Genomic DNA, 12,381 nt, shown 5'->3' with positions numbered 1-12,381 from the left:
TCCTATGATCACTGTTACATGGTTTTTATAGCTTTATTTTGGTGATTTTGAAAACATTTTGGTTTAGCCATGTTTGTTTGCTGTAGTACAGAGTTAGCCTGATAAATTTAATCTAAATTGTCTTATGATTGTTATTGTTTGACTTGCATCCCACTGGGATTTTGCACACTGCGTTGAAATACGGTGTTTTTTTCTGGAAGACTGCTGTTTTTTCCAGGATTTTTCTGTTGCGCGTAGTCACTTTAAGATGTTTCTTGTTCATGTTTTTGTTTTGTTGCGGTTGCACCCAAGTCAAGAGCCGCATGGCTCACAGGGTTATGCCTAATAAATGAAACTGAACCACTGCAGATGAGACGGGAGCCAGATTCGGAGGGGTGGAAAGAAAAACAATGCTCATATTCTTTGGGTCTTTCGGTAAAGTCACACAGATAGGTTAAAAGAAAATAAAAAAAAATAACAACAAAAAACGACATTTCGATCACAACACAAGCGATCGTCATCAGGATATTTCGATCACAACACAAGCAATCATTCATTTTCTGTTATTTTCTTTTAATCTATCTACGTGACTTTACCGAAAGACCCAAAGAATATGAATTCCTGCAGTCACGAAAGCTTTAAGTCAAGAAAAGACAATGCTCGTTTAGGTCGCCTCTTATATATGTAATAAAAGACTCCGTCAGGCACTGATGGTCTCCGCTTGTCTTTTATTCAGGTTCTTCTCCGCACCCCGCTGGTCTCCTCCACGGACCAGCATCGTCTCGCGCGCGCCCCGCGCACGCTCCCTCTCGCGTGCCACGCACGCTCCTCCGTTAGCTCCTCTACTCCCGCACTCCGCACACCGCTGGCTGACGGCGTGCTGAGGTCCTTCGGCCACGTGGCCAATGGCGCAGTACTCTCTCTCACCACCCAACGTGGCTCAGACTCTTAACTTCCCCGACTGCCCAGATCTCTTCCGGGCTCCTACTTATATCCATTCGCCCTACGTGACCCTGACTCCTCCCCTTCCGGATCGTCAGATCCGGCCTTCCCATACTACCCCGCTGGCTCCGCCCCCATTCACCTCGCCTCCCATTGGAGCCGAGGTGAACGGTGGCCCCTCCCACACACCCTGCAGACCAGGCTCCGCCCCCCAATACCCCGGGCCGTGTGATTGTACCAGAGCCCAGCAACAACCCCATTTACGCTCGCATTACATATGTATGGGTTGGTTCATGGGCGGAGTTTGCGGGGGGTGGGGGCACGGGAAGGTACAACGTTCTGCCCCAAACTGGACACCAATATCATCCATAACAGGTTTCTTTTGGGTTAGATCGCATAAAAATAAATGCGTCCTAAAACCCGCCACCACCCGACACAGCCAACTAGTAATTGTTGTCACGTAAACAGAACGTGGCCAATTCGTTACTAGCACAGCAACACCGGTGTGTTGGAGAGCAAATCCACAACATTTACAATCTGTACTCTTTGGTTCTTTCGGTAAAGTCACGTAGATAGAAAATTAATAGATTACGACGTTTCGATCGCAACACAAGCAACCGTCATCAGGTGAAACAAACACAGCAGGAGACCTGCTGACGCAGCTGTGGTTGTCCCACCTGATGACGGTTGCTTGTGTTGCGATCAAAACGTCGTGATCTGTGAATGTTCTATCTACGTGACTTTACCGAAAGAAGCAAAGAGGAGGGATTCCTGCAGTCACGAAGGCTATGTCGGGACCGTATTATTTTCAAAGAAATCCTCCTTAAATCCCCTGATGAACAGATTTACCTCCAGGAGTCGTCTGTCCAGGGACCAGAGGCGGTTCTCGATCTCGTCCGGATTCAAGACGAGTAGCATTATCACTGGGGCGTGATCAAAGAGTTTCACGTATAAGATCGTGGTGAGATGTGCTTATGAAGGTCTGGAAATGAGTAAATAATCTCGAGTGTCTTGTGTGCCCTGGAGATGTGAGTGAAGTCCCTTTCCATTGGGCGAAGTGTAACTTTGTTGTCTTTTCTAAATATCTCAACCTCCTTTCATTCAACCTTTAATAACCTTTTTTGACCTATTCAAATAATCAGCGAGGCCCATAATTGAGTTACTCAGCAGGCAATGGGTCTCTCTTCAATCAGATACCAAACTGTAATAACGTTACCCATGATGCACTGTCAACAACCTTTGATTACTTTAAATACAAATAAATTCATGCGTAACATTTGTTTTTATGTTTAAGGGTTTGTTTGTTATTTAACATCTACTTCTGGGTAATGTCATACACCAATGTAAGACTGTTCACCGGGAAACATGTATTTTAGGTCAGGGCCCTGTGGTGTATAATTCAGTCCAACTATTTTTCTGTCTTTTTATACACGACCAGCGTCCAGTGGAGTATATGATGGACAGTTTTAAACATAAACTAAGTGGTTCACGATAACAAATATTTCCCAAGGTAACTGAGGTAATATCTGATGGCTGCTGTTCTCTTGAAATCACTGCCAAAGTCTTGTCAATAAAATCAAGACTAGCAACACTTATTCTTCCAAAAAAGATGAACTTGTTTTGTTTCATGAAACTGCTATTTAAATGTGCCACGTGTCACAACCGGAATTCATAATTGTAAAGTGGCTGGTTGATATAACTGCGGGTGTGTCCAGAGTAATCTCACACGCACTGCAATTTTTCAAGAGACTTTAATCACGCAGCCCTCCCAACAAAACCCAGCAGCCAAAAAATTTATTGTTTTGCCAACAATACTTAAAAACAACAATAATCAAGAGTGCCACAACAACACATTTCAAGTCGAGTGTATATTATCCCCAGTATATTTCCCCCCTACTCTGACGGAGTGTCTTCCCACTGGTATATGAGTATATTTTTCCCTTAAAGCAGCACAGTCAAATCAGACGGCACCCATTTCTCAACGAAGATCGGAGCCTCGATGGACCCTCAGGGGTTGTGTAGCGACCCAAAAAGAGAACGCTTCCATTGCGGTTGTCACGAATGAGGAAGACGAATGGGTGATCGGCGCAAAATTTAAAGGGTCGATTATCGGACATGAGAGACAGTACCGTGTGTTCATCTATGGCGGCAGCCGCCTCTGTCCCTTCTTCATTCACTTCAACAAAAGTGCGGTGGGCCACGTGCGAAACGAACAGGTCACGTTTTCCGTCCATGCCCGACAAGTCGGCAGTGAGCGGCGAGAAGAGGTCTCCCATGCCGAGGGTCGAGAGTGGCTCATTGAGGGTGTAGCTTTGCTCCAGGCGGAAGCGTGGGAGATGCAGGAAAACGTCCCCAGAGTGCATCGTCATGGGCGATGTCCACTTTTCAAGGCTCAGAAGGTTCAGCTCCCTCTCCAGCTGATCCGTTCATTGCGAGAACAACGAAAGACACGATTAAAGCACAAGTGACCGAGCAGACAATGCTTAGGTGAAGCATTAGCGAGAAGGCAACAACTCCTGTGCTCACGCAGGAACTGGAATGTGAATGTGCAGCCCTGCAGCATTGCTTGCTCCTACCACTTGTGGAAGAAGGGCCTGCACTGTGTGGTTATGTTGACCTTCTTTCGCATTGTACGTAGCCAACCGTGCTAGTAAAAATAATAGACTGCAATTAAGGACGTGTAACCACCTGTGATGTCAGGCAAGACGTTATTGTTGTGAGTTAATACAATAAATATATAGGTTCATTGGTATACTCTTATAAAATGCAATTGGAGGCTTTCAAGGATTCAATACCTTGAGAACTGATGCTATCAGCATCATAATGAGGTCACTGGAATAAAAATGTCTCCAACATGTGGATATTCTATTTAACATGTTGGAATGTGCAAATGTGTAACATGAAATACCTTTTCCAAACCAGTAGTTTTATCTTTGATGGTAGCTGGCAGCAGAATAATCATGCTCATTTCATTTCCCACATATGGAAGTTCAAGCACTTTTAAATTCATGTGCTTGACAAAGCCATGTTTAAACTTATTCTCTTGGAACATCATCTGCACTGGCTTTGTCTCTCGCTGTGCAATACAAATAAAACACATCACTGGTTATTCCCATTGTGCATACAGAACTCCTCTTATCCAAGGCCCCCCCCTTACCCGCGACTCCTATTATATGCGTCAGTTGTAGGGTCTGTGAATTTTCCGATTATCCTCAGGCCCTATTCCCATTGTTTGTCATTATCCGCGACTTTTCCCCACGCCTTCCCATCATGCACAATTTATCCCACAATGTGTGTGGACAAACGTGGTGGCAGTTACCTTGTTAAGGTAAAACGTTCTCTGGGCGGTATTTCGAAGCTTAAATTGTGTGGCCCACTTCCCTTTGAAGTAAACAGCATTCACGACCACGAGTCGGGTCATGGAGTCCACAGTGCCCTCGCCCAAAAGATCTTTTATTTTGCCTAGAAGAGAAAAACACTTCGCATTCAGTTAAATAGAAATACGTAAAAACTCATTCAGTATCAAGATTTTTCATCAGTGCAGTTTTGCAATGGGGGTAGTTGGACACTTCCCTTGAGGTTTATCATATGCGGGAAGAAATGGAATATTGCATACATGTCAACCACTTATCATTGCCTACCTCACTACAGACCAATCCAGACCTTATTGGTCACCCCGTGCCCCCTTATAAATCTCAACGTTCCTCCTACAAAGTCCCATCACCATGGGAGAAAAAATAAAATACACTTAAATTTTTTTTATGATACTGTACCTGGAGAAAACCCCACCTACGTATAAAGGAATAATCTTCAGAGGTCTGCAAAGGCAAGTTGAGACCCCATGTACCATGCTGCTACCAACCGTATTGTCTCAACATGTGAAAAAACAAATACTTTAGTCTGAGACACGAGAAAATATATCATTCACCTTCAGTGTTTCCTTCGACCCAGGCATTGATTTCCTTCCGTACATCGTTAGATGCTCCGGTGAAGTCTACAGCAGCCAACTCAGCCTCATAAAACTTCTGAGTGCTTTCTAGAAACTCCTAAAGCAGAGAGCAATGGCAACACATTTACTACAAGATACATTTTCCAGCAATAAAACAACATGCCAAATGTTTAAGTTTCAAATCGAGAGTGAAAACTTTTTTCTTTAGAACTGCTTTATGCTTAGTTTGTTGTCCTTCCCCCATACACTCCGATTATCACGGTTGGCTACGTACAGTGCGAAAGAAGTGCAACATATGTACATACATCACATGTTTCTACATTAGGTTAAACATTCCTCTTTCTGATCACCTTGAGGAAGCCGAAGGACTTCTCGCCGTAGAGACGGTTGGCAAGGCGAAGGACGCAGCCTGCTCCAGGAGCTTTCAAAGTGCCGAGCAGACTCTTGAAAGCTTCGTGAACATCGCTCATTCCTTTATAGCAAAGTACCTAAGACACACATGTAATATTATTCACACCTTCTTTGAGAATCCAACACATCCTCGGTAACCCAGTATCCTCGGTAACCCAGAATCCTTGCTGTTGCGGCTTGGACTTCACCCAATGCCTCACAGCAGCCTGTGCAGAGGCTGCGTGCAGCTGTGATGGGCATTCTGATGGGCAGGCATGTAATGAGTCACACCAAAAGCGATTGGATGTGAATTGTTGTGATTCAAGGTCTTTAAATTATACATTATAGTATCATTGCCTGCACCTTTCTGTTGTTGTTGTTGTTGAATGTGTCCAGGTTTGTCACTCCACTCAAGAATTGTATTCGGGTCAACGACGATTTATCGTCAAAGGGAGCTGACATCGTGCTGCTCGCAGCAGACATCGCAGCTATCGCGATTTTCACCTGAAGACGAACGCTTGTGTTGCGTTCGAAATGTCGCGATTTATTTAATTTTAATCTTACATACGTGACTTTACCTAAAGAACCAAAGAGTATCGTAAAGTATCTCCGTCGTCAGGCAGCCAAATGTCTATTTCGGCTTGTTATTGTAATAAAAGACTCCGTCAGGCACTGCTGGTCTCCGTTGGTCTTTTATTAAAGTTCTTTCTCCGCACCCCGCTGGTCTCCTCCGCGGACCAGCGTCGTCTCGCGCGCGCCCCCGCACGCACTTCCTCCTCAGCTCCTCCACTCGTCCTCACACCCCGCTGGTCCTGACAAGGGACCAGCGTCTCCTCTCGCGTGCCGCGCACGTGCCCGGCACGCGCTCTCCCGTGACCCTGACTCCTCCCCTTCCGGATCGTAAGATCCGGCCTTCCCATACTGCCCTGCAGACCAAGCTCCGCCCCCCAATACCCCAGGCCGTGTGGTTGGGCCAGAGCCCAGCAACAACCCCATTTACGCTCGCATTACATTATTATAAATGAGCACGCTGCGTAAAGTGTACGGTCATCTGTAAATTATTGGTTGGTATTTTGACTGCAAGACAACAGTAAATGTTGAGTTTCAGCAATTATCAAATGTGGCTGTGTCACAAGCGGTGGCGTGGTGTGGTTGGCATGGGAGGGCCGCAACTCTTGAAGGGGGCCTCGAATCAAGAACTAAACAAGTAAGAATTGTTAAGAAAAAATGCATTTTTTTAAATCCATGAACAATTGCCTGCGGTCTACAACGGACCAAGCCCAATAAACGCATCTGGCTTTCATATCAATAGAGCAGCAGCATCAAGCAGCGCAATCCACCCCCATTGAGGAAATCTTAGACCGGTGGGCCGGCATGAAAACAAGACGCACATGACTTAATTGTGAGTATTGTTGCCTTTTATTATATATATTTTTTATTAATACCTGTCACTGTGAGACTGTCTTTCTTCTCTAAAACCAAAACAATAAAGAGTTAATGCCGACATTATTGCATACGGGTTCAAAAAACATCCGCTATTTCAGCAAAAGCGAGTCGTGAGAAAGGAGTTGAGGGGGGGGCACAGTCGTAACTTGCGTAGCCTCCCCCCTATCGAATTAGGTCGTTGCGTCCCTGGTGCAAGGAATGCAATCAGGGCCCAAACCGGCCTTCCCTCTCATTGCAGTTCAGCACCTGGGCCCCACCTGCCCGTGCGCTCTGGTGCAGTTGCAATGCCTGCACACTGGATAGCTTATGCCACTGGCACGGCCACTTTACATTATTGATCAAGTATCATTGCGTACTCTTTGGTTCATTCGGTAAAGTCACGTAGGTAGCAAAATAATAAATACGACGTTTCGATCGCAACACAAGCAGTTGTCATCAGGTGGGACAACCACAGCAAGGAAAAACTGCTGAAGTAGACTATCATTGCGTAGCTGGTTAATGCAGCACTGTTGCAATTGCTGAATGGGATTCGGATATTCATTGGCAGCTGATTGGCTAAAGAGAAGGCGTCCAGAGGTTTGGAGTCTGTGAGCTTCATGAGTATCGTGGTAGCAATTCACACAATAGGATATGTACTGTTTTATTGGAGTATTAAAATGTGGATCTGCAATATACATACGTTTTCTTTAACAGGCAACCTTTGGACGTGACCCTCCATCCCTCCGAGCCAGCTAGCCAGTCCGCAAAACTGTAATTCTGATATCGGACCCCTGTCTCTCTCCACTTTTTTCTTGCATTCTCTTTCCTGTATATCGCGATTTATCTCGATTTCTCGCTCCATCTTTGTTTCCATCCGTTTATCAATTCCTCTCTCCCCTCTCCATGCTTCACTGTATCTCACACACTTCCCTCCCACGATCTCTTCCCCCGTTTACTCTCTCACCTGTCACCTCTCACACTCGCTCTACTTATTCCCACCTTTCTCTTTCCCGTCTCGATGTATCTTGCCTCTCATTAACCCTCTCTCTCCCGCTGCTTGTCACGTTCCATTGCTGTCCTCTTTCCGTTTTGCTCTTTCTTTCCTCTTCATTTCATGCCCTTTCACTCTCTCCCCCACCACTCTCCGTCTCTTCCTCTCCGCTCTATCTCCTTGTCTTCACCTCCCACCTCTGTTCTAATAGAGTATGGTAAGCATGAGTGTGATAGTGAGAGTATGATGATGATTTCGCATGATAGAGTAAGCCGCACATTTGTGTGGGATATTCGTCCGAGGTGGGGTATGGGCGTGACACGAGTCCACAAGACGACACCACGCACGAGCAATTGTGAGCGCGGCAGCCAGCCAGACAGGAATCCACTCAGGTTATCTGGCCAAATTTTTATTGTAAATGTTGTGGGTTTTACTCTCCAACACACCGGGGTGCTGAACTAGTAACTCGTTGGCATGTTTTATTTACGTGACAAGCCTCACTAATTGGCTGTGTGTCGGGTGGTGGCAGGTTTAACGACACGAACACCAAAAAAACCCCCGTCTGTTATGGACTGAAACCCCCAATTTTGTTTCACCTTCATACAATAGAGTGCCGTGAAATATTTAGCAAGACCTTGGGGGGCCGTCCATAAATGACGTCACACGATTTTGGACGATTTTTGACCCCCCCCCCCCCCCTCGTAACACGGCGTCACAAAAAGTCAGACCCCCCTCAAATATGACGTCACAAAGCTCTGCCCCCCTCCCAAAATCATATTTCCATTTTGAAAATAAAACATGCTTCAAATCGCTTGAAACTATTGTCATTGTAGTGCGTATTTAATGTGGCGCTGTGTGATGCCGCCACCGCGAAGCCGCTCTGCGGGTGCCCCATCTACGATCTCGTCACCACCAAGTGACGGGGCCGACGCTGCTTCCCCCTCGCCACCCCCCACATAAACACACCCACACCCTCACACATTTCCCCCCACATAGAGCTCCGAGGGGAGGTCACCTGGCCGACAGGTTTTCACCCAGAAGCCCTCTCATAGGGATAATCTTCACGGTTACCTGCAGCCAGGGAATTGGGCGATCTCCCCCGATGCTAACTCGCACCGCGACGCTGTGACTTGGGGTGAAATTGCATGGTCACGACAGGGCTGCCCAGCCGCCGCGGTTAACACACACACCCCACACACGGGTCGGCAGGCAGGTAGGGTGGAGGAGCCACGAACGGCGGAAAACCAGGGTAAGCGTCTGATTGGCAGGACGAATGTGCTTGTGCACGGCTGCCAAGGCAGCAGCCCAGCGGCAGTCCCTTTGATATGGAAACCGGGATGTGGACGGCGCTGAGAACGTCGAATGCTGTAGGACAGACGAGCAATCTGATTGGCCGGGAAGGCCATCGGATCAGCGACGGCTTTTCTTTGATGAAAGTAACAATAAAAGGGGCCGTAGAAAGGGGAAAAGGTCTTTTGCTTCTCAAGTCAGCTATCGGGGCGGTCATCTCTTCAGCTATTCGAACGTCCATGTGACGAGTCGAAGTGCTGTGAGGATGGGCACACCGGAGCGTCGAACCGTGAGTAAGAGAGAGAGAGTTGGTATTTAGCTTAATCGCCAAAGGGGTTTAAGTCCTAACAGACTAAGGTACAGACCATCGGGAGATAGTTTAATCCTGCCTTGCCGATTCCGACTGATTCGGTGAGAGTGGCTCTCAGTCGCGCCGATAATAAATCGTTAGTAACTGATCACAGCCTCGTGTCGACTCGGTGAGTGTGTGGAAAGTGCGTGGTGCTGTGTGTGTGTGCGCTCGTAACGTGGGTGGTCGGCGCTTCTGCGGGTGCACACTCCGTTCTGTGGCTCTGGATGCCCGTGCTGCGTGAGGGCTCACACCCACCGCTCACACCTGTCCCACAGCCATTTAAACGAGCGCTATCAACCGCCCACGGTGGCCGCGCGTGTGCGAGCAACGCCACTGACCTCCGACTTCCAGTTGCCGTGCTATTTTGGCGTGTGCACGGGGTTGAGCAGTCGCGTGCGGGTAGTTCTTACCAATGTTTTGAGGGAAGGCACGCGAAGGGTGTGTGAATGACCAAGGTGGCCAAAGGGCCAGCCAAGAGTTATGTCTCACAGAGAGGAATCGGGGGGCAGCAGCCCCTACAGCTGCATGCTGATGTTGTAGGAGTGTTCTAATAACAATTAGTTTTATTATAACAATTCTATATTTATTTAAAGTGGCGAATTTTGATGTGACGTCACATTTCTCAAACCCCCCCACTCACACATCGTCACAATTGTCTGACCCCCCCCTAGGTGCATGACGTCATTTGTGGACGGCCCCTTATGCAAAGTGCAGTGTGCATGTTCTATAGAGTGGGGTGCGGTTGCACGCATCATAAAGCAATGTTGACACAACCCATCAGCAGCAGTGCCTCAAAGGTGGCCTGCGGAAAGGCAGAGCAGCACAATCGGCTCGCTGGTCTTTGTCTGCATGCGTTTACTGAGAATGACCACGCGTCATCATGAATTGGCAAAAAATACAAAAACCGTTTAAATTCATGTTCTGGGTTACAAAAAAATGTACCTCTTTTTGTCTTAGATGTTTCGTCGAAACAAATGTTGTTATTTTTGTTCTCATCAAATGACAGCGACGCCCTTGGGATATGCGTTAAGAGAGTAATGGGAGAAATTGCGTTGAACGATTGTTGTGGCATCACTTCTCAAAATAAAACTAGGAAATACTCTGCTCCGATTGATAACAAGACGACGTTTTGGGCAACGTGCCTTCTGTCACAGCACACAACATGGTGCTGTATTATTTTAATTGTTCGAAATGTGTCCCGTCGAGAACATCTCGTCAGTGTGGCACCAACTCGACAGTCCACAGCTGTGCACTCAAGATTCTCGAATTAAACGCCGACAAATAAACTGCACAGATGGTCCAGATGTTTCGTGACCCCCGATTGATGTTGGGTTTTTTCCTTTTGCATATCCATATCTGTTTTAAATCAACCTTACTTTTAAACCGACACATTTAAGTTTTGGATAATTAATTCGTGAGCGATTTTTTGTATGCTGCTGTTGTTTGTTTGTTGTTGTTACCTTGGACATTTGCTCAGATGTTTGTCCCCTAGCGCCGAGCAGCACCATGGACAGCGCCGCGGAGATGCTAAGTGGGGAGAAGAAGACATTGCCACCAGCCTCCCGTGCACCCAGCGTCTTGAAGACATTAATGGCGAACTCGACGTTGGCTGCCACCGCCTTCTCCATCGCTGCCTGGGGTCGCGCCATTGAAAACTTCCAACTGAGCGGAGAGACAGAGAGAGAGAGAGGCAGTCCGTCAGGATGAACTCGTTCCTTTGCTCTGGGTTTGTTTGCCTGGATACGCCTTTAAGTTGGTGACCCTTCCTGCTACCAGCACCACCACTTAGGGCGTTCGTATAGCGGGGGGAAGGTGGAGGGGGTGGGTAGGGTGGTGGGGGTGGGTCGGTGAGGGTGGGGAGTGGGTAGGGGAGGGTGGTGGGGGTGGGTAGGGGAGGGTGGGGGGTGGTGAGGGGAGGGTGGTGGGGGTGGGTAGGGGAGGGTGGTGGCGGTGGGTCGGTGAGGGTGGGGGGTGGTGAGGGGAGGGTGGTGGGGGTGGGGAGGGGAGGGTGGTGGGGGTGGGTCGGTGAGGGTGGGGAGTGGGGAGGGGAGGGTGGTGGGGGTGGGTAGGGGAGGGTATGGAGTGGGTAGGGGAAGGTGGGGGTGGGTCGGGGAAATAGGGGAGGGTGGGTCAGGTGGGTGGGTGGGTGGGTAGGGGGGGTAGGAGAGGGAGGGTGGGGTAGGTAGGGAAAGGTAGAGGGAGGGACGGTTGGATGGGTAGGGTGGGGGTGTAGGTTAGGGTGGGGGGTGGTGAGTGGATCGGAGTGACTCATGCAGCCAGCTTTGGCTGCAAAGTTTGGTAGTACATGTGTAATGCGAGCGTAAATGGGGTTGCTGCTGGACTCTGGCCCAATCACACGGCCCGGGTATTGGGGGTGGAGCCCGGTATGGGGGGCGTGTGGGAGGGGCCGCGGTTCACCTCGGCTCCAATGGGAAGCGAGGTGAATGGAGGTGGAGCCAGCAGGGCAGTATGGGAAGGCCGGATCGGACGATCCGGAAGGAGAGGAGTCAGGGTCACGTGGGAGAGAGGATATAGAGGGGAGCCCGGAAGAGATCGGGGTCAGTTGATGGAGTGAAGAAGCGGGACCATGTTGGGTGGCCGCCGCGCCATCAGCCACGTGGCTGATGGGGCTTCGGCACACCATCGGCCAGCGGTGTGCGGAGCGGGGAGGAGCGACTTGACGCGAGAGGAGCGTGCGCGGCACGCGAGAGGAGCGTGCGCGGCACGCGAGAGGAGCGTGCGGGGCACGCGAGAGGAGCGTGCGGGGCACGCGAGAGGAGCGTGCGGGGCATGCGAGAGACGACGCTGGTCCGCGGAGGAGACCAGCGGGGTGCGGAGAAAGAACTTGAATAAAAGACCAACGGAGACCAGCAGTGCCTGATGGAGTCTTTTATTACACTGGAGTCAGAAGTGGACTTTTTCAAGGCAAAATAACATCGAGGAAGATGGCCGAGAACTTGAAAAAGCATAACCCACTTGTTACGTCGTCCGACGATGAAGAGACGGCCGCCGGCGCACGTCCTCCAGCGACCACGTGGCGGGCCGCCGCCATCTTGAACATCG

General features: G+C 48.9%; 1 protein-coding gene across 1 annotated transcript; it reads right to left on the bottom strand.

Annotated features, from left to right (window-relative positions):
- Positions 1-2,876: 2,876 nt before the first annotated feature.
- On the bottom strand, positions 2,877-10,946 carry LOC144949508 (leukocyte elastase inhibitor-like). Its single transcript, XM_078879433.1, has 6 exons — positions 10,779-10,946; positions 5,221-5,358; positions 4,850-4,967; positions 4,241-4,383; positions 3,830-3,997; positions 2,877-3,338 (listed from the first exon to the last, which is right to left on the bottom strand). Exons 1-6 carry the CDS (start codon positions 10,944-10,946, stop codon positions 2,877-2,879), a joined length of 1,197 nt encoding a protein of 398 aa, XP_078735559.1.
- Between the last annotated feature and the right edge of the window lie 1,435 nt (positions 10,947-12,381).

This window comes from Lampetra fluviatilis, chromosome 54 (assembly GCF_964198595.1).
Source record: "Lampetra fluviatilis chromosome 54, kcLamFluv1.1, whole genome shotgun sequence".
In the NCBI taxonomy this organism is placed as follows: domain Eukaryota; kingdom Metazoa; phylum Chordata; class Hyperoartia; order Petromyzontiformes; family Petromyzontidae; genus Lampetra; species Lampetra fluviatilis.
Note: the sequence above shows the minus strand (reverse complement) of the source record. Positions and strands in the feature narration are given on the sequence as shown.